This window comes from Astyanax mexicanus, chromosome 1 (assembly GCF_023375975.1).
Source record: "Astyanax mexicanus isolate ESR-SI-001 chromosome 1, AstMex3_surface, whole genome shotgun sequence".
In the NCBI taxonomy this organism is placed as follows: domain Eukaryota; kingdom Metazoa; phylum Chordata; class Actinopteri; order Characiformes; family Acestrorhamphidae; genus Astyanax; species Astyanax mexicanus.
The window spans coordinates 74,439,138-74,467,069 of NC_064408.1; the positions used below are offsets into that span (position 1 = coordinate 74,439,138).

The following is a 27,932-nucleotide window of genomic DNA, read 5'->3' on the forward strand; positions in this document are numbered from 1 at the left end:
TAGTCTTAAACAAACATTTTATGTCACTTATATCACATTAATATAATAATATAATGCTGTTTTACCATTTCAAAGACAAAATAACGTTTAATTAATAAGCATGTTTAGACAGTGCAGCTGAAATAAAATCATTATTAAGTACCTCAAATTAATACAACTAATAATATTTTTAATCAAAGTTCTACAGTTAATAATAAAAGTATTGTGACATGCCTAACTTACTGTTATGTTACTTAAAAACGTGCTTAATTTACAACAGAAATAACAATAATAATAACATCTGCTTAAATAATAATAATAATAATAATGATGATGATGAATTATTATTATCATTATCATCATCATTATTATTAATCAATTATTAATTAATAATATTTATTTTTATATTATTATTATTATTATTATTATTATTATTATTATTATTGTATTAATAATAACAACAACACTAATAATACAATAGTACAATATATATACTTTAGTTTCTTTTGATACTTATAGGTATATGTTTGAGGAAAATTAACATTGTTGTTTTATTCTATAAACTACAAACAACATTTATCCCAAATTCCAAATAAAAAATATTGTCATTTAGAGCATTTATTTACAGAAAATGAGAACTGGTTTATAATTCTGGTTACTTCCCAACACACACACACACACACACATACACACACACACAAACTCACTAGACACTTTAGTTAGGAACGGTGTCCTCCAGGTTGTTTTCCTTCAGTAGTTTACAGCTGAGAGACTGTACTGCCCTCTGCTGATCACAGAGAGAGAGAGAGAGAGAGAGAGAGAGAGAGAGAGCAGCACAGGTCCTCCACTCTCTCTCTCTAAACACACCTACAGTTTCAGGAGGAGAGTAAACAGTTAAGTTACACAGTTACAGACACCGTTACTCTGTGTTACACAGATATGTACCCGGGTTGCCTGGGGTACAGAGTATGTCTGGAGCAGGGTGGAGGGCCGGTGTGGTGGTGTTTGGTCTGTTAGTAGGGAGGGAGGTCTGTTTATATCGTAAGGAAAACACTTTCTTTCCCCAGTTGACTCAGAACTGCTGTTCTTTCCATGGTCACGACAGCGGAGAGTGTATGGACTGAACCATCGAGCCGCGGGAGCGGGGCCGCCCACTGACCCGACCGAGAGAGTGATAAACTGTACCTGTTTTAAAAAACGTTACCTAGTTCAGTGTTCTCTCTTTACTACAGCTGGATTTATCTCTCCAGCAGAATGAATCAGTGCGGAGAAAGCGCACAGTGAACCGAGACAGCTCCCCAGCCCCCCCCTACTAATAGTTTTGGACGCGCCCATTGACAACCGAGCAGCGCGGAGACACAGGGTGTCAGATACCTCCTCCTCCTTCTCTACTGCTCCTGCTTCCGCTGCTCCTGTCCCCGGAGGAGAAGATGGGTTTACAAGTGTTTGTTTGAGGAGCGATGGAGGCGAGTCTGTCCTCTGAAGAGTCAAAGATCCGCGTGTTTAAAACCCGGGTTTTAGAAGCTGAGCGATAGGACAGGGGTGGATGGGTAGTTTGAAGGGGGAGTGTAGTTTATGTAGTTTAGGGCGGCTGTAGTTCAGGCAGCTGTGTGTAGTTTTACTTGTGTTTTTTCCATTAGTCTAAACTGAGGACACTCCTCTCCTCCAACATCAGCCAGAAGGACCGAGACTACCGCGCCTGAGAGCGAGTCGTTCTTTTCGGTAAGTTGGCTGTGTTTATTCTGAGCTCGTACTGAACATTTTAGGTCGTATTTTAGTTTCATGCTGAACGTCCACCTGTCACGTCCAGTTTTAATGCCCACCGGCGTTTTCCACAACTTTTTATTTATTTTTAGTTTTTCGCTGAGTATCTAAATAATAACGACGACTTTTCTAAATGAGAGAGTTCGCTAAATAAGCTAGTTTACAGACTCTCTTAGTTCAATCAAAGTCTTTAGTAAAATAACTTAACCTAAGCTAACTGTGAGCTGTGTAGTAGGTGTGGCATGAGCTTATTTATTATATCAATGAAAAAAAATAATTATATTATAATATTAGAGATTATATCTTGTCACTGCTCTTCATCCACATGTATCCATGCTGCTATAGCAAATTTGCACTCTGGACTTCATGTTGCTGCTTCTTTCCTACTCTCCTTCATATTTTGTTTATTTATCTTGATATCTATTTGATTATATTTTATGTAATATTTATAATTATCTATTTAACAATTGCTCTTTGGGTGTAACGGGGTTGTGAGAATACAATTTTGTTGTCCAATGAAAAACAAGTTTCTACATTTTTGTCTTTTTATATGAAAACACAAGTTGTCTCTTACACTGTGTCAAAATGTCTTAATGAGTGGAGCAATAGAAGCTGAAATAAACGTTAAGAAGGTTTTAGATTGTCTCTTACTTTCTCTTGTGTAAAGTTTTTTTTTATTATTTGGAGATACATGTTTTTCATTGGACAGCAACAATAAAGTCTATTCCTGCCAATTGAAATCTGTTTATAAAATAGGGCGGGGGTGTAAGTCATTTAGCTAAGTAATGCAGCAGGTGTGATTATAACCCAGTCTGTGCTCCACTTCCAAAATCAGCCAATGACTGATTGATTGACCATTTTTAATTCTCAGTGCGAAAGGAAACTGAGCATTACAGCGTACAGAACTGTAATGCTTTACATTCCTTTTCTTTTTTTTATTTTTCTTTACATGTGTCTTTTGTCACGTTCCATGCCGGCATTGTAAATAAGAGTTAACTATTAATGAACTGCCAGGTTAAACCATAAAAGCCCAGACCCATTTCTAAAAAAAAAAATCTTATTGTGGGCACATGACTAAATATTTTAAGGTTATGTGATGTGAACTTTGTCAGAACTAGTTTTACATTTATTAAAGCATATGAAACGTAAAATGGTTGGATCTGTAAAAGCAAAAATATTCTTTTAAAAGGAGCTATTTTTATCTTCAGCATCCAGCACACATTCACACACTGCCTGTAATGCTCACAGGATGTTCAGTATGTGTCACTAAGGGCCTTCATGAGTTAAAATGACAGACAGAGTGGTATAAAGGCCTGTGACACATGCATTCCCATATTTAGGTTAAATTATAATGCTTAAATACATAGAAAAAATAAAACAATGAAAGTCTATGGTACTGTATTACTGAATGGCACCTGTTACCAGTTCATTGTTTGTTGTCATGCTTCTGACTAATTGCATCTCTACTGAGGTCACCTCAGGGGTCACAGCATGTCCCCGCAACAGGAGCAGGGGTCGATTACTCATGTTTAAGCAATTAAGACCCTCTGGAGGCATGCAATCAACCCGACAGTGTGTCTACCTGACCCTCTGTGCTTCCTGAATAAGAAAATGAGTTTGCATTCTTAGTACGCCGCTTTAACAGATGCAGACAAAACAAAGAACAAATTTCTTTTGGTGTGAATTCACTTCTCTGGAACAGTCCATATAAAACACCCAAGACAGCCTTTTGACAGCAATCTAATCTGTGGGGAAAAAGAATACCCAGAACTCTCTTGACGGGCAAGCGGCAGGCTGTTTGTTTACGTGACATGGTATGGTCCAGTGGAGCGGGAGAAAGACTCTGGATTTCTGTTCTGCTGATCTTTTGACACCTGTCAGGATGGATTTTGGTTACCCTGCTTTTTGAGGATGGGACTTAATGAGGCTCAACTCAGATGCAAACACAAAGAGGTTAATGGAGTTGATTTTTTATGCATGATGGGTTAGAGACTGTTCAGTGCCACTGTACAGCCACCAGGAGAATTGCACTGAGGCATTGCACTGAGCCAGCTGACGTGTTCAAACCCACTCAGTGTGTCACTGTGTTTCCAATGAGCACACTTGTGGTGTAAGTGGGCCTGCGTAGGAGGACAGAAAACTCTGGAAGTAGGTTTTGGAGTAGGTGAGAAATGGGTTCATAGGGTGTTACAGTTATTAAAGGGATGCTCCTTGGTTTTACAATCTTATATGTATCTGCTGCTTATGTTGTATAGAGTGGATTTCTTTCTTTGGGTTTCTAAATGATCATCTATGGTAAATGACTGCATACTGTACACTCTTAAAAATGTGTAAAGTTTATTTTACACTTACATATCAATCAAAAGTGTTTTTTTCTCTGGCATCACTCAGAGAACAATTTGTAGCACCTTTATTTTTAGCAGTGCAGATGCAGCAGATAGAGATTAGGTTGGAATATTTCTTTAAATAAAGTTGGAGTCAGTCTGTTACAGTAAGAACAGTTGAAGAGAAGCGAAGGAGGCGGTGAGGAAATGCATATTGCGTGGTGGTGCAAACTGGCAGCAGTGTACAAAAGAACATTTCCATTAGCACAGACAACATGGGGGAGAACTGCGCATGGAATGCGGGTTGCTGTGAGCTGAGACAGAGTGACAAAGACAAGCAGTCACGTCCTAGAGAGCGACAGTGCTTCAGTCCATGTACACTTAAAGTTAGGCTACCAGCATGGTGTACACAGGACACCATATTAACACTGTAGCTGTTAGCTTAGTCATGAAAATGATAAAAACTGAGCAGATGCACTGATATCATGGTGACAGTTGGTCATGTTAATATATTTAAACAGAGGCAGAGCCTTAGTTCACGAGAATAAGTGTGGTCAAAATGGTCATTCAACAAAAATGTCAAGCATGCATCATATAAACACCAAGATCATTCCCAAAGAAAAGTAGGAAAAAATCTCAGACATGCATCAACATTATTAAAATGCAGTCATTGCTACGTAAATAAACACAAGCCCTGCATGCACGTATCAAGCTGCAATGTTATTGGAAAGTGCAGAAAGCTTTTTTTGGGGGGTTTGATCCACACAGTGTTTTTTCTTGAGTGTTGCAATCAAGAGAAACATCGCAGGACACAAATAAAATTTCCTGACTGATTTCAGCAGGGATGTAGTTTTACAAGCCTGTGGCGTGAAAGGCTCTGAGAAAGCACCTATGAAACCTAACGCTTTGAGACCTTAGCGGCACAGGTCACTTCCAAATCCTGGGAAACCCTGGGAAATCTTGGCAGTAGAGCATCTGTTTTCCACTGCCATTTAGTCAGAAAGGGATCTGTAGAGGATCTTTTTTTTTACATACTTGCTCTGTAATAATGATTAGATTCACAATCATGATTAAAAAGAACACAAAGTTGCTGTGCTTTTTTACTTCAGCTATTTTTTTTAATTCCTCTTTTCATTCTTGCTTCTTACAGAGCACTTTGACCTGAATTTCATCTGTGCTGTTGTACCACCCTGTGACGTTGTTTTAACTAAAATAGGGCCTGTGGGGACCCTTCTTGTTGTATACGGTACTTTTTCCAAGCCACTGCATATTGAGTCTGCATTTCTTCAGACTGGAAAGTTCTGGGTTTCTTGTGGCTTGGAAAATGTTGGAAGGGAAATGGGGAGGGAGCAAAAAAATAAAACACTCTCCACTCATGTTTATGTCTGTCCTCAGAGTGCCAGGGACCTGACCGACAGCTACACGTGACTCGTCTAGGGAGGAGCTGTGTGTCATGATTATTGCTGGAAAAAAGACACCGTGGGAAAAACGTGAATGCTGAAAGTATACTGTAGGGCCATTTTCAGGAAACAGGTATATTTGAGCCACATAGCTGTAGTGCGGATAAACAGTATTTATATACTTAATTAGATACTGTGGTTATGAGTCTGTTTATAGGGTCATAGATCATAAGATATTTTATGCAGTTTTCAATATATCAGTTTTCTATTAACTGTATGTATAATTTAAAAATTTTCTTGATGCAACAATAAGTTTTATTATATATAAATGCCACTTAAGAAATCAGTTAACATATTGTTACGGCCTGAAAAGCCAGACCAGTAACATATGCTAAGACGACACCCGCTCACGCATTTTTAGAGATACAAGCCAAAATGATTTATTTATAATAATCAGTAGCATTTACGTCAGGGATAAGAAATGCCTAAAATAACAAACAAACAAAACTAACTTAGAAATTTAGAGCTAACTTACCTAACAAAAAAAAGGAAATAAAAACACATAAATCTTCCCTCCCTCCCTAACTAACAAAACACAGGAGAAAAGAAACCCCCTCCCAAAGAAACAGGCCTTATCCCCTACAGTGCTACCTTGGCTTTTAGTATTATTTGAAGTGTATTTACAGAAGTATTATAACAAAGTTAAATAACATGTTTTAGTTATCTAAACAGCTCCGTTTTTACTCACAACAGCACAAACAATAAGAATAGTAAGACAGGTGGTTTGGTCTGGGCGGCGTGGTGGTTGAATGGGTCGGGTGTCGCGCTGCACTCCACATCGGCCAGCGCTTTTGTGACGCAGGACCAGGATCAATTAATCAGCTCCTCGCTCTCACAGGTAACCTGCAGGACTGATAAAAAGAGTGAAGGAGAGCGCAAGGATGAGGTAGCTTGGAAAAGGGAAGGCAACAAAGAAAAATATAAACATCTCCCTCCGTAACAATATGCATGTCTTGGGACAAGTTGCTTACTAGTAGATGCATACCTATTTCCAGCAGCTTAAAAAATGTCACAAAATGTCACCAAAAAAGTTTAAGTCAGTAAAAAAATAATCAGTATGTCTTTTGATTTGTTCATTAATTTATTTGTTCAGCCATCATGATTGTCTCAAATTAGGTGAAAATATACGCATGTGTGTATATATAGTAGGGTTGCAACGGTATGAGATTTTCACGGTATGATAACCGTCTCAGAAAATACCGCGGTATCACGGTTATCACGGTATCACAGTTTGTTACATATATTATTAAACTGACCCTTAAAGAAATGACAACAAAGGTTTTTTGTTCAATTAACTATTTATTGTATAGAAACCTGGAACAATTATAATTTAATGTCTCCTTAAAAAAAAATAAGCTGTACACCATCAGGTGAAGGAAATTAGTTTTTTCCACTACTCTTAAGGGAATTAAGAGTGTATATAAAAAAAAAAAAATATATATATATATATATATATATATATATATATATATACAGTGAGTCCAAGAAGTATTTGATCCCTTGCTGATTTTCTTTGTTTGCCCACTAATAAAGACACTATCCTTCTGCACTTTTAATGGTAGATATATTCTAACATGGAGAGACAGAATATCAAGACAAAAATCCAGAATATAATTTTAAAGAATATATTTTAATTAATTTGTATTTCAATGAGGAAAATAAGTATTTGATCCCTCTTGCCAAACACACTCAATACTTAGTGGCAAAGCCTTTGTTTGCAAGCACAGCGGTGAGACGTTTGTTGTAGTTAACCACAAGTTTAGCACACACACCAGGGGGAATTTTGGCCCACTCTTCTTTGCAGATCCTCTCTAAATCATGAAGGTTGGTGGGCTGTCGCTTGGCAACTCTGACCTTCAGCTCCCTCCATAGATTTTCGATCGGATTGAGGTCTGGCGACTGGCTGGGCCACTCCATGACCTTAATGTGATTTTTCTTGAGCCAATCCTTTGCTGTATGTTTAGGGTCGTTATCATGTTGGAAGACCCAACCACGGCCCATTTTCAGATCCCTGGCAGAGGGGAGGAGGTTGTCCCTCAGGATTGTGCGGTACATGGCTCCATCCATCTTCCCAGTGATGCGGTGAAGTAGCCCTGTACCCTTGGCAGAGAAACACCCCCAAAACATTATGCTTCCACCTCCATGCTTGACGGTGGGCACAGTGTTCTTGGGGTCATAGGCAGCATTTTTCTTCCTCCACACATGGCGGGTGGAGTTGAGGCCAAAAAGTTCAATTTTGGTCTCGTCTGACCACAAAACCTTCTCCCAATAACTTGGTTCATCTTTCAAATGATCATTGGCATACTTGAGGCGCGCCTCCACATGTGCTCTCTTCAGCAGGGGTACCTTTCGGGCACTGCAGGATGTGAATCCATTGTTGCGCAAAGTGTTGCCAATTGTTTCCTTGCAAACTGTGGTCCCAGCTGCCTTCAGGTCATTTGCTAACTCCTGCCGAGTGGTTGCAGGACGATTTCTGACCGTTCTCAGCATCATTGCCACCCCACGAGGCGAAATCTTCTTTGGAGCACCGGGCCGAGGTCTGTTGATTGTCATGTTATACTCTTTAAACTTTCTGATAATTGCACCAATAGTTGTTACTTTCACATCCAACACCTTACTAATCTTTTTGTAGCCCATTCCAGCTTTGTGAAGGTCAACAATTCTGACTCTGAGGTCCTGTGACAGCTCTTTGGTTTTACCCATGTTGGAGACTTGAAATCTGTGTGATCTGTCTGATTCTGTGGACAGGTGTTTTTCACACAAGTGATTAGTGAGAACAGGTGGCTTCAGGTCAGGTAACAAGTTGATTGGGAGTGTCTAACTGGTCTGTAAAAGCCAGAACTGCTAATGAATACTAAGGGATCAAATACTTATTTCACTCCATGAAATACAAATCAATTAATATATATTCCTTAGATTTATTTTCTGGATTTTCTTTTTAATATTCTGTCTCTCCATGTAAGAATACATCTACCATTAAAAGTATAGAATGATCATGTCTTTATTAGTGGGCCAACGAAGAAAATCAGCAAGGGATCAAATACTTCTTGGACTCACTGTATATATATATACACTACCGTTCAAAAGTTTGGGGTCACTCAAACAATTTTGTGTTTTCCATGAAAAGTCACACTTATTCACCACCATACGTTGTGAAATGAATAGAAAATAGAGTCAAGACATTGACAAGGTTAGAAATAATGATTTGTATTTGAAATAACATTGTTTTTACATCAAACTTTGCTTTCATCAAAGAATCCTCCATTTGCAGCAATTACAGCATTGCACACCTTTGGCATTCTAGCTGTTAATTTGTTGAGGTAAGCTGGAGAAATTGCACCCCACACTTCTAGAAGCAGCTCCCACAAGTTGGATTGGTTGGATGGGCACTTCTGGCGTACCATACGGTCAAGCTGCTCCCACAACAGCTCAATGGGGTTCAGATCTGGTGACTGCGCTGGCCACTCCATTACCAATAGAATACCAGCTGCCTGCTTCTGCTGTAAATAGTTCTTGCACAATTTGGAGGTGTGTTTGGGGTCATTGTCCTCTTGTAGGACGAAATTGGCTCCGATCAGGCGCTGTCCACTGGGTATGGCATGGCGTTGCAAAATGGAGTGATAGCCTTCCTTATTCAGAATCCCTTTTACCCTGTACAAATCTCCCACCTTACCAGCACCAAAGCAACCCCAGACAATCACATTACCTCCACCATGCTTAACAGATGGCGTCAGGCATTCTTCCAGCATCTTTTCATTTGTTCTGCGTCTCACAATCGTTCTTCTTTGTGATCCAAACACCTCAAACTTGGATTCATCCGTCCACAACACTTTTTCCAGTCTTCCTCTGTCCAATGTCTGTGTTCTTTTGCCCATCTTAATCTTTTTCTTTTATTAGCCAGTCTCAGATATGGCTTTTTCTTTGCCACTCTGCCCTGAAGCCCAAAATCCCGCAGCCGCCTCTTCACTGTAGATGTTGACACTGGTGTTTTGCGGGTACTATTTAATGAAGATGCCAGTTGGAGACCTGTGAGGCATCTGTTTCTTAAACTAGAGACTCTAATGTACTTATCTTCTTGCTTAGTTGTGCAACGCGGCCTCCCACTTCTTTTTCTACTCTGGTTAGAGCCTGTTTGTGCTGTCCTCTGAAGGGAGTAGTACACACCGTTGTAGGAAATCTTCAATTTCTTAGCAATTTCTCGCATGGAATAGCCTTCATTTCTAAGAACAAGAATAGACTGTCGAGTTTCAGATGAAAGTTCTCTTTTTCTGGCCATTTTGAGCGTTTAATTGACCCCACAAATGTGATGCTCCAGAAACTCAATCTGCTCAAAGGAAGGTCAGTTTTGTAGCTTCTGTAATGAGCTAGACTGTTTTCAGGTGTGTGAACATGATTGCACAAGGGTTTTCTAATCATCAATTAGCCTTCTGAGCCAATGAGCAAACACATTGTACCATTAGAACACTGGAGTGATAGTTGCTGGAAATGGGCCTCTATACACCTATGTCGATATTGCACCAAAACCAGACATTTGCAGCTAGAATAGTCATTTACCACATTAGCAATGTACAGAGTGTATTTGTTTAAAGTTAGGACTAGTTTAAAGTTATCTTCATTGAAAAGTACAGTGCTTTTCCTTCAAAAATAAGGACGTTTCAATGTGACCCCAAACTTTTGAACGGTAGTGTATATATACACGTTACACACATTACATGTCCTCTAAGAAGTAAAGATTCTGTATTTAAAATATTCAGTACAATTATTTAAGTTTAAATTATGTAATATCTGATAAACTGAGCCTGGGTCAGTGTCTGATCAACAACTGTTGTAAACGTCCGTTTTACTGCCAAGTTGGTATATAACCAGATGCTGCAGAAAGAGGGGATTTATTTCTGACATGATCCTCACAATAGAGATTTCTATTTTAAGGCTTTCACACCGAGTCTGGTTTTAACATATGAAAAACAGGCACGTCAGAATTTGAAAATGAACGCATGTAAACGAATGGCGTCTTTCACATCCAGTCCGGCCAGGACCTTTACACGGACACGTGAATCCATCGTAGCACGCACTTCACGCCTGTACCTGCGTGCCCAAATTTCGGATAACTCAGCGCTTTTGGGTTGTGCACGACTAAAAAGAGGTTTTATTTAGGTTCAGAGTAAAATTATAAACTAAACACATACTTTGAGCTGCACAGCGGGGTGGTGTTCTCGGAGATGGGAGAACAGGTTTGACGTATGTTCACCTTTAGCTGTGACTTTACGGCCACATTGATTATAAATCGGATAACCATCCTCGGGTGCGTTCGGCGGGTCTCTGAAATAGTCCCACACTGCTGATTTTAGTTTAGCCTTTTTTTAGGCGGACGGAGATTTGTTTAGTCTGATGCACTTTCTGCCGTTCTCACAGCTGTGTGCTGAGTAGCTGAAGCGGAGCAGAGTTGCGCATGCGCGGGTGAGTTTCTCCGCTGGCTTGTCTTTTACCGGTAATAAGCAAACACACACGGTATGATAACCGTGCCTTTTAATACCATGGTATACCGTGAAACCGGTTACCGCTGCAACCCTAATATATAGTAATTTATATTTAATATTTAAAAAAAATCTAATAATTATTCAAACATGCATCATGTTTGTACAGCCTTAGAAAAGACTGTTTTCATGTTGAGGCCCAGTGAGAATAACCTAGTCTGTACAACATAATGATCATCTTAATGATGCTGCCTTTCAGCCTTGTAGAGTACTATTAATGATCCTGGTTCATTAAAGCATTGTTTTTTTAAACCTTTAGGCACACTCTCAGAGCGTCAACAATTTTGCTTTATCTAACATCCAATACATGAGGATTGATGTGGGGAAAAATATCCCTTAAGACTGTTTTCAGCACCATAGCATTATTGAATAAGAAATAAAGTCACGATCAAGAAGCAAGAAGGCTTTTTAGCTGGAGCTACAATTTCACACTATGATTAACTGTGTGTAAACATACAGTACACCTTGTATCTTCTGCCTTTATACAGTTTTTTTTCCTACCAGCAGAATCAGGGCCATACAAAACCTTGTTTGTTGTTGTGATGCCAAAATACTGCACCAACCGCCAGAGCCACAGCAATAGCAGACGTGCAAGATTGATTCAGATCTGATTATAGGACATTGTAAATAAGTATGATATTAAGTACAATCATGGGCAGGATGCACACATGCACATATGGCCATTTCTCTTTCAGTCCAATAAAGCTTTTATGGGTTAACTGGAGGGTGTTGGCTGAGTTATAAAACCTATCATTACATTTTGCCAGCCACCTCACCTCTTATATGGGCTCCATATAATGTATTTAATGTATGCTATTGGAACAGCTCTGCCTGGCTGCCTAGGAAACTGGGCTCTCAATTTTCTTTCTCTCTTTTTTGGGTCTGTCTTTGTGATTAAGCTTGAAGGGGGGTAATTTGGCCGTGATGTCTTCTTATTTTTCTCTGGGATGCACCTGCGCATACAGTCTGTCTCTGCATCTGCCTGTCCCTGTTACTCACTAACACACATCAAACAAGACATGCAGGTGCCGATCAAACAGCATATTCCAAGAAAAGGAAGATTCTTCATGTAGCGGTGAAGCCCCATGCTAGATTTGCATATTCACTCTCATCTTTCACGTCTCCTTGGAGTCAGGGCTGCTTCCAGATGTTCTAGTCATCTGGCACAGCTGGACTTCACTACCTCATTTATTAAATTCTTTCCATAGTTCGCTATTACTGTACTAATCAGGGCTGTAATATCCACAAGTTGTGCCATTCCATGGATTACAATAGAGTGATCACTAGATTTCCTTCATATGTGTTTTTATACAAAACTTTAAAAGGTGATGTTACAGACTGGCATGTGAAAATGAATACAGGCAGGTTTTGTGTCTTCAAAGGCTGTTTTAAATTTCAATTTAAAGTTAAGTCATTTAAAATGAAAGACTAGAAACTGCTAGTGTAGTAAAATATGGTCTGTATCTCTCTCTCTTACACACACACTCCCACTCTGAGAGTTAAAAAATATATATATATGTGAAGCAGTAATGGCTATTGTCACAACAAACATTGTAAACAAAGAATTTTAAACATTTTAAGAAGCCTTATAGAGCTAAACGTATAACCCTAATTTAAAAAGTAACCTTTCAGAAATGTAATGAATTGTGTTGAAGTGTGAACTTATGCATATATGCCAGCACTTTAGAAATGAAAGAGTGTAGATATTACCTAGAATTAAATAGTAATAAAGAAAATAGATACAGCAAGCCGTAGTTCTACAAAAAAAGTGACCTTGTTAATGAGAGACTGGTTAAGTAAACAAAACTGTAAATCTTAAATAAAAATAAAAAGTCAAACGAACACTGGATGTTTATCTACACAGATTTCTCTCCTTAAAACTGTTTATTGGGTGAGTAAAGTGCTTCTGTTTATTTACAGTAAGTTTAGATTTCCAATATTTTCGAAAGAGCTAGCGCTGAGGTTAGCAGCTAATGCTGTTAGTACTGGAGAAACTTCACTTAAACTTCTGTATAATGCTGCATTTTAGCGGAGTGGCTTTACTGCTCCTTAAAACCTGACCGGATTATACCGGATTATTAGGCACACTGTCGAATTTTCAGAAAAAAAAATTGAAGTGCTTCTTATAGTGCTAAATTACAGTCCTCAGGTCACCAAGGGCATTAATCTGTAAGCCAAACTCACCTTGTATTGTACAATCAAGGATGGAGCATGTGGTGTAATGTGTGTGGGGTGCTTTTTTGGCACATTTTAGGCCTATTATTATTAACCAGTGACCACTGGAAAGCCACAGTCTTGTATTGTTGAGTATTGTTGTTGATTAGGTGTATTTCTTTATACTACACACTATAAAAATCTTCTAATAGTTATGTCCAGCATAATTCACATGCCACAAAATATATTCTCAGCATGACATGTGGGCCATTAAATCTTGGGAAATAGCAGAACCACATATATACAACATGGACATGTAAAGAAAAAACTGTTTAGATGGAGTATGTCTGAGATGTGTTTAACTCTTTTGCAAGTGTGATTATTTAGCTAACAACAGTCTCCTTTAATGCTACATGATTTAATGCTAATGATTCATCAAATCTGTCCACGGATTTTTCCTCCTACAACTTATTTATTTATTTATTTATTTTTTTAGCATTTTTTTTTTTTATATATATTTTATTTCTAATTTTTCCCATTTTCTCCCCAATTTACATGGCCAATTACCCAACCCACTCATTAGGACTCCCCCTATCACCAGTGATGCCCCAACACACCAGGAGGGTGAAGACTAACACATGCGTCCTCCGATACATGTGAAGCCAGCCACCACTTCTTTTCGAGCTGCTGCTGATGCAGCATTACCGAGCAGCCAGCGCGCTTGGAGAAAAGCACAGCGGCTCGGCTCCGGTACATCAGCTCACAGACGCCCTGTGCTGCAGACATCACCATAGGAGTGATGTGGGGACAGAGCGCCATCTACCCACCCAGAGGGAGCAGGGCCAATTTTGCTCCCTCTAACGCCGGCAGCTTGATGGCAAAGCTGCATGAGCAGGGGTTCGAACCTGCGACCTCCTGCTCATAGTGGCTTCCTCCTACAACTTAAATTGCATCCCAAAAATGCAGATATCCATCAGCTGGTGCGAATGTTGCTGAATGTTACAGACAGAAATGCAGCAGTGGCTAAGCTGAACCATTACTGGTAGCTAGAATTTACTGGAGAAATGTTGCAGTATATATGTATATATATATTTTTTTCATTTTCACTATATACAAAAATGAATGAAACATTTGTAAAGCTGTGTTTTTGTATGGTCGTTTAGATTGTATTGTTATTGAAATATTCAATAGTCTTAATGAACCTAAAATTTTATACAGTGATGGTAACCAAACTACCATGTCCCTTCACAGACAGAAATGTGGCTGCATATTATCAGGCTGCTAACTCACACTGTCTTGATGATTTCCTAGGTGATTTAATGCCAGTCTTGACCTTTTGTAAGAGTTGTCTCTTCTTCCAGATGGCCATTAACCCCCCACCATCAAGATATCGATATATTTGCACCTTAATAAGGTATTAAATGGTATCCATGGATACTAAACTCCACTCCCTCCTCTCACTAGGGTAACGCGTTTTCCATCTGGCCTGATATTTGTCTGCCAAAAGGCATAAAAGACAAATGTACTACAGTGGAAAATTCAGACTGAAAACAGCACTAGTACTTACAAAAGTCTAAATGTCCATTATTTTTCTTTTACAGTGGGTAGCTTAAGAGCAGGGAACACAAGAAAAGCAGTGATTCAGCCGAGGTGTTCTGGAACAGTCCAGGAGAGTGCTCCATCATGGGCAAACAGAACAGCAAGCTGCGTCCAGAAGTCCTGAATGACCTGCGGGAAAACACAGAGTTCACGGACCATGAACTACAGGAGTGGTACCGCGGTTTCCTCAAAGATTGCCCTACCGGCCACTTAACAGTAGAGGAGTTCAAGAAAATCTATGCCAACTTCTTTCCCTATGGTGATGCCTCCAAATTCGCAGAGCATGTTTTTCGTACATTCGACACCAACGGTGATGCCACTATTGACTTCCGGGAGTTCATCATTGCGCTGAGCGTGACATCCCGTGGAGGCCTGGAGCAGAAGCTTCGCTGGGCCTTCAGTATGTACGACCTGGACGGAAACGGATACATCAGCCGGGCTGAGATGCTGGAGATAGTACAGGTGAGAAAAGAGCGCCAACTATGGAAGAACCTGTAATTATCTTGGCATTTATCATCAACAGTAAGGATATTGTCAAAGATAATCTTAAATACGATAAGGTCTAAAATAAGCTTTAGATCCAGGAAAAAGGCTTTTAGATGAATGAGTTCAGAATTTACACCTCTAGGCAACTCTTATATTTATATTTTCCCCAAACCAAGCACATGTTTCACTGCTTTACTTTTCCCTTCCTATCCTTTTTGTTTATTCCGTTCTTATATTTGTGTTTCCGTATTTGCTGTGTAAGTCGTTGTTGCCAGAGCAGCTTGTTCCATATCAATATTGGCTCAGTTCAATGTTTGGTGATATAGACCTCCTGAATAAACAGATCTCCTCAATCAAGTGTTCCACAGGCCATATGGTGCTGCCAAAAACGATGATTAAATACAAAGGCCTTATTCCTTGCTTGAAAAAGCTGCTGACTCCATGTAGTTATATAGTAATTCTTTATATGTTGGTTTTATTCTTATTTAGAAAATATTGTATGGGAGAATAAGCTGCCCACAGAGTTATGGCTGGCAATTACTGTTCAAATGCACAAGCAGTTAATGTGTTTTTGTTCATAAACCACAGGCAATTTACAAAATGGTCTCATCAGTGATGAAGATGCCCGAAGACGAGTCAACCCCTGAGAAACGAACTGATAAGATCTTCAGACAAATGGACACAGACAATGATGGTGAGCTGTGCAAAACTTTGTATACAATCTTTGTATGTACCATACTTCTTTATGAATTGAAGCAGGGGCATCTTATGGACAAAAATGTGATGTGCAATAACCCTGTTGGGTAACCTGATGAAAAAAAACTGTTTAGATTAATTTAAACTCATTGAAGCTTTTTTTTCAGTACTTGGCTTGGCTGCATTCATATTTACCAGGTTTCGAAATAGTTTGTTGTGTGGGTTCACTTGCTCTACCTCCAGACTAGTTATTTCATTTATGTTCACAATCTGCTTCCTCTTCTGCTGCATGTGGGTAATGCAGATGTCCAAGGCATTATCACAGCTCTTTTAGTGTTTATGGTGAACACTCATTTCTAGAAATATGGTTTATCGCACAGCCCTAATTCCAAATCGCTATGTTCACACAGCAGGTAAATCTGGCCCAAATCCAATCTTTCATGCCATATGTGACGCAGGTGCGTTATTTGTGTGGCTGTGTAAACAGTAAAAAACATTTTAAGTACCACTTCAATATGTGGTATTGAAATCCGATATATATCTGATTTGCAGCAATGCAACTTTTCATGCGATATTATGTAATACAGGAAAAAAGCCTATGAGGAGAACAGAAAGTGATCATGAGCAGACAGGAACATGGGCAGCAGCAGTGATTTGGGGAGTTAAGAGGTGGAAAAATGACCTCATAAATATTTGGACTGATGTGTTTTTCCAATAATATTAGAAGGCTCTTGTCACAGCCATTCAGTGTTCCTAATGAATTGGCTAAACATGGCTACAGGATGCAGCTGTTGCCAAATAACATGTCATTTTGAGCGAGCTCAGTGTAAAGCTCAGCTGCAGTCTGAAGGATAAAAATAAAACTTAATGTGAAGCATTGCGCTGTTGTGCTTGTGTGCCACTTACAAAGTCAGATATGGTTCACATTACCAGTAAAAAGATTGTGTGAACAGCCTAATCTAAATATCTAATGTGATAAGAAAATTGGATTTGACCACTTTTACCTGCTGTGTGAATGTAGCCTTAAACTTGGAGTAGGCCTTTATGTCTTTAAGAGTTTACCCTTCAGTCGTATTTCGTATCTCAGCAATGGCACTAAGTGGCACACAGCCTGCAGCTGAGATTCAGGATGGAGTTCCAGCTGTGCTTCCATTTGCTGTCTGTGGCCTCAAGCTTTCAAGGACATAACTAGGTGCAGTTGGGTGGGAAAAACATCAGGGACTGTCTCCCCAGTGAAAGATTACTTAACCAGTCTGACATCTGTGAGCCCAGTGCTCTGCACCCTCCAATCAGGAGCTAGGACTGATTATACTCATGTACCTGACTGTGCTAAATAAAATAGACTGACTAACGTCATATGTATCAGTTAATTTCCATTTTAGCCCACTCTAGCTGCAGTTCAAAACTGAGAGTTGGGATGGAAATAATTGAGATTGGTGGTTTTGTTGATCATTCAGAGTGGCCACACTGGTCAAAGTTATTATCTTCAGATATTGAAATGTGAGTACTGATTTGTGTTTGGACATGAAGCTGAAAAGTAAGTTTGAGATTGAGCAAAAATTGATAGAGAATTGATGCTGCCTTTAAGGCAGAAGAGTTGATTCCAAGTATTGGAGAACAAATTATGCATGAATCTGTTTTCCCTGGTCTGGAGAGTTTATAGGTGTGGCCCAATTGTGTACAACTTACCAATACTCAATATACAAGATACATAATTGAGTGTGGTTGTGAGTGAACCTTTAATCTCACTGTGCAGTGCGAAACAGTAAGTAATGGTTTATCTATAGAACACCACCAGCTAAGTACAATTGAGATAGGTAGGTGTATGTTTAAAACAGATCTGTTTATACTAGATAAAAAGTAGTTTCTGGACCTGGACTACCCACCTTCTGCACTGCTGGTGCATTTTGGCTGCCTGTTGACGTTGTGTACTGTAAAAATCTTGACAATAATTTTTCCAATAGTATCTACCTCTGGCATATTCAACACAGAAACAGCAAAATGTCAATCATCAAGCATCTTTGACTTTGCTGTGTCCCATGTTTAAAAAAAAAAACGAACCTACAGAACATCTGTAGGGTCTCCTGCATAAATGGGGATCTGATTTCTGCCAGAGTCACTTGTTAGTTCAAACAGACAGTTCTAGTCATCTGCTGACAAGAGTCACAATCATCTACTGTGGGTGCTATAGCATTTTATGATGAATTTCGGGTTTTGCACATCCCTGTGGATCAAGGAATGTTAAATGCCCACACAACTGAGGGAACGAAATGTCCCATCAGTCTGCACCCACTTTTAGGCCTTACTCCAACTCATTAATACTTTCCATCTTGCTGTTAGCACACTGTTAGTAACCTGTGAGTGTTTAGCCTCACTCACAGGTTACACTCGATCCACTTACACATTACGTTACCTCATGACTTTTGACTTTAGGTGTAAAGCAAAACTTAATAAGTAGGCTATAGTAAAAGTACTGACTTTTAACAGTAAATTGTGTATTTGTTACATAATTACTTTTCAGTTACATTAATAGCTTTTAGCTCACCACTCCAAAAATATTCCACACTACTGTGAATAGACTAAGAATCTCAAGATAGTAAAGGACAGTGGTGCATGTTCCAGCATGATTCGCCTTCATACTCCAAGGACCATGGAAATAGAGTCTCTGGTTAAGAAAGCCTAACCTTTAGCCTCTTTTCTTATTACAGGGAGACTGTCCCTGGAGGAGTTCATCAAGGGTGCCAAGAGCGATCCTTCTATTGTCAGGCTGCTGCAGTCTGACCAGAGCTCTTCACGCCAGTTCTGAAAGTAGCCAAGCAGCAGCTCCTACAGGAAACCCTGCCCCGTACCGTCGGCCTCAGAGGAACATCAGCCTATTGCTCCCAAAGACACAGAGACTGCATTTGAATAAGAGATCTACACAGAACCCGGATCATTTAAGTAAAAGAGGACAGGAATACAATCTGTATCTGTATACAATACAATGAAATCTAGTACTCAGATGTACTATTCTGTCACATCAAGGTTCTAGTTGACCCACAATAGTTCCTTGAGGGTGTGGTGAAAGGAAGGAGTACCATTGTTCTGATCCAAGTCCCTTGATTTTCAAAAAGCTAAGCTATAGTTTTATATTTCAGATGCTTGGTTTTTACAATGCCTGTAGCACACTATATATAACAAAACATTTTTTTTTAGGTAAAATGTGTTTCAATTCATTCTAAAGACTTGTCCGGAATTCATCGCAATTACAAGTAATTGGCACATTTTCCTATTATTTCCTTTCCTTTAAACTCAATATGCAAGCAAGCATGGATAAGTTGCACTTAGTAAAGTACCACTTGTGTGACAGAGTAGCTTTGAGTCCAAAAATCTTGATGACACACAGGTGTAAATTCGATGGGGTTCTGGAATTTAAACTGCATCCATTTATGGAAGTAGTACAGGAAATCTTTCAGTGTTTAGTCTTGTATCAGACTTGTTTAAAACTAAAGGCTCTGGACAATTAATGCTTTTTTTGCCAGCTTACGTATTTTCATAGTTTTAGACATCTGCCAATACACTATGCTTTGTCAAGGTTGAATTGCCAAAACTAGCATTTGTGTTGAATGTATAAGAGTGATCGGTATCTTTCAGTGATTCTGTAATTATATTTGTGTTAGGCAAGACAAGAGGTGTAGTTATGAAGAAGAGAGTTACAGTGCTGTTTCTTTGTGTAGCTAGAATTGGAATATCCAGCCATACTGTTGTAAGAAAAAAAGGAAAGTCAGCAAAAATCATCAGCATTCAGAGGACTGCAGCTTTCCCACTGAATGTTTCATATTCATTTGTATACATTGCATATTTAAGAACTCATCAATACACCATTATTTAAATACTAGTTTGGAGCACTAACACTTCAGAAAGGTAAAATATTGGTGTTTACATCCATAATAAAATCCACTCACTTCATTTGGACTCCTCCTTTTTTAATTTTCATAACAAAAACATGTCAAAACAAAGTTGTGTAAGAAAAATCTACACAATTCCCACGGCATTTCCTGTCCAGCACAAACACAATGAAAAGCTGGCATGCCAAGTCACCGATTTCCTTTTCAAATATATTTGCCACACTCATATGGAGAATGAAAATGAATAGGACTGTCTGCAAAACTCTGCTTTAAAGACAATCCCCTTACATGGCAGTAGGCTAAGTTAAGGACAAAGGATATAAACCATTACAGCATATATCTGGCAGCCTAGCTTCCTCTTCCGCTTTAGTTAGTATTTGCAGAAAAAAACTGCCATAAGTGGAACAAAAATGAACAAAACACTGGGTGAGGGTACTGATCTGAGTGGGATTTTTTTTTTCAGAACTGAGGAAAATCAACCTCATTTTGGAGCTTTATGTTTTGGATGTGGAACAACAGGACAAAAAAAAGTGACATAACAATCCTGCTTTCCTTTCTTCCAGGGAGATTCAATCAGCCAACCAATCACATGAAAAGCAGACCTGTGACAGAGAGTTTAACAATACGATTTAATCCCTGATCCCGCCACACTTCAGATTACCAGAGAGAAGAAGTTAAAAGCAACACAAATCTTCGTTTAAAGAGTGTACAGTAACTTATTGTTCAAGTTATCCCCTCATCCACAGGAGAGGAGAAGTGAGTCATGGGCTGAGTCTGTGTGGTGCTGACACCAAATGAGACCATCCTTCCCAGTCAGTGAACTCTATAATTCATCCTTGTCCAGATCATCCAGATCCACATCACTCAGGTCAATATCGTCCTCCACAGGCAGCTAAGCAGCAGAAAAGAGAACAGAGAATATCTTTGTAAAATCTGATTAACATTTATAACAAAATATTGTGGTAAAACACTGCTCTATAAGACTCCTTGATCTTTAAGTCAAAAACTCCTACTTACAACTCCATCCTTCCCATCCCAGGCTTCAACAGAGTTGATCTTTGGCAAAGCCCCGCCTCCTACTGTGGCAGTTGAGCCTCGTCCAACAGAGAGATCCCTAGTGTGAAGGAAAAAAGAGATTCAGTATAGTGACCTATAGGACTGATTTGATACTAGTTATATATGGATGATATATTGTAACAAATAATTATTATATTACAATATTACTGCAATCTTAAGACAATGTAATGCCCATTAAGCAAAATGCAGGTCTGATTTAATGATAATATAATAATGTAAATATGCCCTTTTAAAAAGCTTGAACATTTTGATATTACATAATATTCAGACATTGGAATATAAAAAAATAAACATCCTACATAAATAAACTGAAAATACAATTAAAATAAAGTTTAAACAAAGTAGATAGACCAAATTACTAATGTTAAGAAGATCTCCTTGCAAACAAAACATTATGGGCGATAGTGAGGTCAGTAAAAATGATCGAGTAAGTCAGCTTTCAGAATCATCAATAAATACCTCAGGAACTCATGGATTCCAGTCTCACTGAACGAGCCTTTCAGTAAAGCAAACTTCATCTTGCGAGCATTGATAGCCGCCATGGCAGGATAGCCGAAACCACCGATCCCCAGGGAAGCCTCCAGATCCATCTGCGCTCCAGCTTCAGTCCACAGCCATCTACAGAGTTGAAGATGCACATATTGTGTTAAAGAACTGTGTTTATGTTTCATGTTAGGGTTGAGCTGCGATTATAATGTGGTTTCATTTTAATCTCTCATACAAAATTGCACTAATCAGACTCTTGACAACGTGCAAAACACATACTGACCCCCACATCTTCTTCTTGTATTTCTCAGCCATCTTCATCATCACTTCCAGGTAACCATTTCTGCCAGCTGCACCTATAAATGAGTGGAAGAACAGTGCATAGTTCTCAGTGGATGTAATTATCAGTGATAGTCAAATGTTTGGGCATTTTTTTTTTTCATTTTCTAATTAAAAAATAAGAAAACAAAATCTACATTGTACTAATGTGCATTTTTATTTACCATTATCAACTATAAATTAATTTAAAGCACCATTTTGCAAAGGACTGGTATTTCTTACTCAAGGGCTCCCCCTACAGTAAGCAAGTATAATTTACGCTTTGAGCCATCAACATTTCACTTAAACAGAACTCGTATCAGTCTACACACTGTACCATACAAACATCATACATACCTGTGTCTAGAATATGAGGCAGCACAGCTATCACACAAAGCTGATGGTCGTCACAAGTCTTTTTCAAAATGTCTTCATTCAGAATCTGAAAATCACAAGGGTTTTTTTAACATTTGTGAGCAACAAATCAATTTCTTTAAATATTGTATAGTTAACTATTCAGGAATACACAGACAGTTATGCTAAGAGAAACTGACCTCCAGCATTTCCGGGGGAGGAGCATTGTCTGAGTAAAGGTCCAGGGCACGGGCAATAATGTCTGAGCGAGTGCGTCCACCTTGGTAGTCCTCTGGCTCCTCTCCTTTACGGAAGACTTTAATGGTAGGGAATCCTCGAATCTTCAAACAAAACAAGCTGATGAGTATCAAAAACCAAGGACTAATAAAAATACGAAACTAATGCTTGTTAAAGGGTAGTAGCAATAATTATAGTACGAATCCAATACATTCAAATTATTATCCAACAGCCTATCTCTAAGAAAAGAGAACTAAGGTGAAGAGCCAATCAGACTTACCCCATAGCGGCTGGCCAAGCCCTGGTGGACGGTAGCATCTACAGCTCCCAGCTTCACTCTGCCATTGGTCTGCTCCTTCACCTGAGAAGCAGCAGCTGCCCATTCAGGCTCAAGGCTGAAAAAAACAAAACAAAAGAAAAACAATCAGATATTTAAAATTTAAAAGTTAAGGGAATAAATGCAATGCCTTGCAATGCCTAAAGAAGCACTAAATAATAACCACAAATGTAACCCATTATCTGTTTTAAACATCTTTGCTGACATCATCTAAAGAGCAGGATTTTCAGGTTTAAACACCAAGAAATCTCCTGACTACGCATCTTTCAGTTTCTTGAAATGGTAAATGCATATAAAGCTAGAATATCATAAAATAAGTGAAAAGTGTGCAAGGAAGCGAGTAATTAAACACTTAAAAAAAAGCTAAATATGGCTTGGTCACTTGCTCTGACACCTTTCTTTTGCTGAATAAAGACAAACTGTCGTAAAAGTATTCTCCATTTAAAAAAAATCATAATGCAAAATATTTGTGATGTTATATTTAAAGAAAAAAATGTACCAGAAGATTACACTAAATGGTGCTATTTAAAAAACATTCAAACATTTGTACAATAAATATTCAAAATAATCTCTTTGCAGCCTGTTCAATTAAATAATTAGATTTATAATACTCGTTTTTAATAAAACATGGAGTTGGTCAGGGGTCTTTAAATGTCTACGTTATAATAAATGCAAAATGTACAAGAGCGTCAGAAACAGCATATTTTCACACTGTCTAATTTTAAAAACTACGGACAACATTTCTCCCAAATTCCAAATACAAATATTGTCATTTAGAGGATTTATTTGCAGAAAATGAGAAAAGGCTGAAATAGCAAAAAACATGCAGAGCTTTTAGACCTCAAATAATGCAAAGAAAACCAGTTCAGAAGAGTTCAGAAATCAATATTTGGTGGAATAACCCTGGTTTTTAATCACAGTTTTCATGCATCTTGGCATGTTCTCCTCCACCAGTCTTACACACTGCTTTTGGATAAATTTATGCCACTCCATTCAAGCAGTTTAGCTTGGTTTGATGGCTTGTGATCATCCATCTTCCTCTTGATTATATTCCAGAGGTTTTCAATTTGGTAAAATCAAAGAAACTAAATTTCTTTAAAGTGGACTCTTATTTTTTTCCAGAGCTGTATATTGCGATGTTTAAAAATAAATACATTAATTTTCTTCAGAAGTATCCACCAGTTGGTGCCTCAGCATGTCTAATGGTATCAATAATGTACATCAAAATAGGAGTAAAATACATGAAATGTACAGATTTAACCTGCAATTGGTAGCTAACTCATGAAAAATTAGAACATTGTGAATTTTCCTTTTGGATCCAACAGCAAAAAAATGCAACACAACATGTTTGTAATAATCTGAGATTGCATGTTCTACGATGTGACAATTCCGCATGCGCACATTGTGAATCCAGTGCTGAAACGATATACTGTTCAGCCCTATTGCTGTTATAATGTAATTAAGTCTCATGTGACATTGCCTGCATTGCAATGTATTGTAAAGTTGATGCTAACAACATTTATTGTGCAGATTATTTTCTAGGCAAAAAAATTCAGACTTACTTCTTGCAGTGTCCACACCATGGAGCAAAGAACTCCACCATCCAAACATCATCGCTTCCAAACACCTTCTCATCAAAGTTATCATCAGTCAGTTCAATCACGTCTTGTTTACTGCCACCACTGCTGCCTCCGCCACCACCAGAACTCTGCAGTTAGCAGAAAGGCAACATTAGAAAGGAAATCCTATACATGAATGCAAGGCAGAATGATTAAAGATGTCCTGTCCAGACTTCAGTACCTGTCTGCTGTAGTCAGAGCCTCCAGTCTTTCCACTCAGCCTGTCTTTGACTATGGAACGCAGAGCATTCAGAGCTGTGTCCACAATAGCCTGACTACTGCGACCACCTGTAGACAAGACACCACAGCAAGCATCAAGACTCTGCAACTCTGCAGGTAATCACAAGCTCATGTCTCTACGATAGAGGCTGTTCTTATGTACATGTGCAAATACACCTCTGTACCTTGGTATTCCTCTGGCTTATTCTTGTTGGCCCCAAAGATTTTGATGGTTGGGAAGCCACGGACTCCATACTGGCCTCCCAGTGAGTTATGCTGATCTGCATCAACAGCTCCAATCTTAACAACTCCCTGTCGATTGACACAAGGGTGCAGATACAGTAAGGGAAAAAAAAAGTATTTAAACAGCGACAATTAAAAAAAAAAAAAACTCTGTACAACACCTCCCTGGATATAAACTGAAGTAATTAAGATGCAACTGAAGTGTAAACTGATTTACCAGAAATATAGCTTTAACACTTTTGGAACAAACACAGTCCCTCCATGTTTAAGGAGACCAAAGAAATCAAATGATGGAATAAAAAGCAGTTTAATGGCTTGTTTTAAGATATGGAAAAAGATTCTTTAGTCAAAATGAAGATTAATCGGTATAAATATATATTATATAAGTGTTTTTATTTTAAGCATTGTTACGGCATCAACATGTATGATTGCTAATGAAACTGTTTCACGTATATAGTGAAAACATGTCGGCTTATAAAATTGACTGTTCATATTCAGTCAAATTATGCTCTAGCAGATTATGGCAAGCTACATAAACAGGATTCGAACCAGCGATTTCCCGATCATAGCGGCAGCGCACTAGAGCACTGGACCACACAGAACGAAAGAGTGCATTAATTTTATCCAAGTATTTAAGACAATCCATACATTAACTGTAAAAATGTCCCATAAGTTTCAACCCTGTGAAAACCTGAAATCACATCTTAATTGCACTGTGGAGATGTACAGAAGCAGATGTTTTTATCTCACCTATATTTCAAAAACATTTGATTAACGCTACCTCAGCACATCATCCTCTTTAGATGATTAGTGTTTAAAAATACCTGGATTTTAATCTTTTCATTGCATTTTCAACACTTAGAACACTTAGGTTAAGTGGCAGCGTACCGACATTGCTCTATCAAAAAGAAAATGGTTAGGTCCAATTAATCAGTCCTCAGAAAATTATATAAATATTGCAAACTTACCTTCAACGCTGAAGCTGCTTTCTTCCACTCTGGGACCAGACTCTGGCAGTGCCCACACCTTTCAAAACAAGCAAACAATATAAGCAGGCTCATAACATCCTTATAAAGGTAATTTGCATCTTGCAGGTGTTTTGCACACACATACCAGCATCTCTTTATTTCTGACTCTATTTATCCCCAACAGCTGCTTGTTTATATTTAGGTAGCTGATCTAAAGTAAAAACAAACACTATCCTCCTTAACTCACCATGGGGCATAAAACTCCACCAGCCACAGACTGTCACTCTGCAGAACTTCTCTGTTGAAGTTTGAAGGATTTAGCTCGATCACATCATCACTGGCAGAGTAGAGCCCGTGGACAGAGAGGACAGTCAAAGAGCACGCCAACACACCTGAAACAATCAGAATGATTTTGTCAGCACAGTTAATTTAGGTCACAAATATATCATCACTGTCATAAAAAAGTCTTGTATATACTTTTTTGCCATTTATCACACTGACATCATTTACACTGGATTTAAACTACAGATCTGGAGGAAAAAAAACACTTCAGTTTCTAAATCAGTTTGTATGATTTTGCTACTTATAGGTATATGTTTGAGTAAAATGAATGTTGTCGTTTTATTCTATAAAATTACAGACAACATTGCTCCCAAATTCAAAATAAAAATATTGTCATTTGGAGCATTTATTTGCACAATAATATTCATAAAGTTATAAGAGTACAGATTCAATATTTGGTGGAATAACACCACCAATCACAGTTTTCATGCATCTTGACATGTTCTCCTCCACCAGTCTTACACACTGCTTTTGGATAACTTTATGCCACTCCTGGTGCAAAAATGTAAGCAGTTCAGCTTGGTTTGATGGCTTGTGATCATTCATCCTTCTCTTGATTTTATTCCAGAGATTTTTAATTTGGTAAAATAAAAAAAATAAAAAAATCATATTCCACCAAATATTGATTTCTGAACTCTTAAAACTTTATGAATATGAACTTGTTTTCTTTGCAATATTTGAGGTCTGAAATCTTTTTTGTTATTTTAGCCATTTTTTATTTCATTTTTCAGCCATACATGCTCTAAATGACAATATTTTTATTTGGAATTTGGTAGAAATGTAGTCCGTAGTTTATAGACTGAAACAAAAATGTTAATTTTACTCAAACATCCACCTATAAATAAAAATCAGAGAAAATGATTTATTAACTTAAGAGGTCTTTTATTTTTTTTCCAGAGCTGGATATTACTGAGGTCATGTCTATTTATTGTATAATAAATTGATAATGTAGTTATCATGCCTACCTCTGATTCAGGTATAATGTAAAATGATTAGCATTAGAATTAAGTTTTGTCTTAAATGTTGGACTCAGCTAAACTTGGCAACAAACTGCAATATTCTCACAGTGAGAAAGTCCTATTTTAATAACAGTGAGGTAGATAACTAGTGCTGTGTGATAGTTTAGCTCTGTCTTCAGTCTAGTAGTGACTCTACTGAATGTAGATACAGCTGTTAGTGTTAGATAGTGTGAGAAATTAACCTGTTAGCTACAGTTAGCTCTCAGCTCTCTCTCTCTCTCTCTACATATGATATTTTTTTAATACATGGTTTAATACATGTAATAATGGAGCTTTAATAAACAATCCTGCTCCAGATCAGATCAGAACACACACAGCTATTTTCCAGATCAGAGGCAGAGTGATCTGTGGGAGAAACACGGCACTAGCAGCGGGCTAGCGGACTAGCTTCAGATAACTCCAGTTTCTGCATAGTCTACAGATCAGCTAACTAACCTAGCTAACGGACTGGGTTTAGTACAGAACCAGTATAATGATCCAGTCTCTCCACTCACCCAGCACAGCCCGCATTGTTCCTCCTGCTGCTGCTGCTGATCCCGCCGGTAAACTTCACACTGTGTGTGTAGCGGTGTGAGTGAGTGTGTGTGAGTGTAATGTTACACACACCGCCGATCTCTCTCTCAGTCTACCCTCACACTCCCACCGTGGCCCGCTCTGATTGGCGCTTCACCCGCCTCAGCCAATCACAGCCCGACGTGTCTGTGAGAGCGTGGGCACGGTACGGTGGCGCGGAGGGAACAAACGCGATAAACAAGCGATAAACCCTGATACCTGAGATGTAGCCAGAGATGTATAGTAATGATGTAGGAGTACTTCACTACTGTACTTAA

The 27,932-nt window shown here is 38.5% G+C and overlaps 2 protein-coding genes across 3 annotated transcripts; one reads left to right on the forward strand and one right to left on the reverse strand.

Moving 5' to 3' along the window:
- The first annotated feature begins 1,335 nt into the window (after positions 1 to 1,335).
- On the forward strand, positions 1,336 to 19,944 carry hpcal1 (hippocalcin-like 1). 2 transcript variants are annotated; one of them, XM_049483099.1, is made up of 4 exons: positions 1,336 to 1,701; positions 14,817 to 15,276; positions 15,889 to 15,994; positions 18,705 to 19,944. In XM_049483099.1, exons 2-4 carry the CDS (start codon positions 14,899 to 14,901, stop codon positions 18,800 to 18,802), a joined length of 582 nt encoding a protein of 193 aa, XP_049339056.1. In that variant the 5' UTR covers positions 1,336 to 1,701; positions 14,817 to 14,898; the 3' UTR covers positions 18,803 to 19,944. The 2 variants fall into 2 exon arrangements, with proteins under 2 accessions (XP_049339056.1, XP_022541969.1); XM_022686248.2 differs by lacking the exon at positions 1,336 to 1,701 and adding an exon at positions 5,478 to 5,600.
- Positions 19,941 to 27,740, reverse strand: pdia6 (protein disulfide isomerase family A, member 6). The gene is made up of 13 exons (XM_022686245.2): positions 27,597 to 27,740; positions 25,989 to 26,133; positions 25,742 to 25,799; positions 24,716 to 24,842; positions 24,493 to 24,599; positions 24,255 to 24,400; positions 22,636 to 22,750; positions 22,319 to 22,459; positions 22,122 to 22,206; positions 21,730 to 21,802; positions 21,420 to 21,578; positions 20,901 to 20,997; positions 19,941 to 20,775 (listed from the first exon to the last, which is right to left on the reverse strand). The coding sequence occupies exons 1-13, from the start codon at positions 27,610 to 27,612 to the stop codon at positions 20,707 to 20,709; spliced, it is 1,338 nt and encodes a 445-aa protein (XP_022541966.1). The 5' UTR covers positions 27,613 to 27,740; the 3' UTR covers positions 19,941 to 20,706.
- Between the last annotated feature and the right edge of the window lie 192 nt (positions 27,741 to 27,932).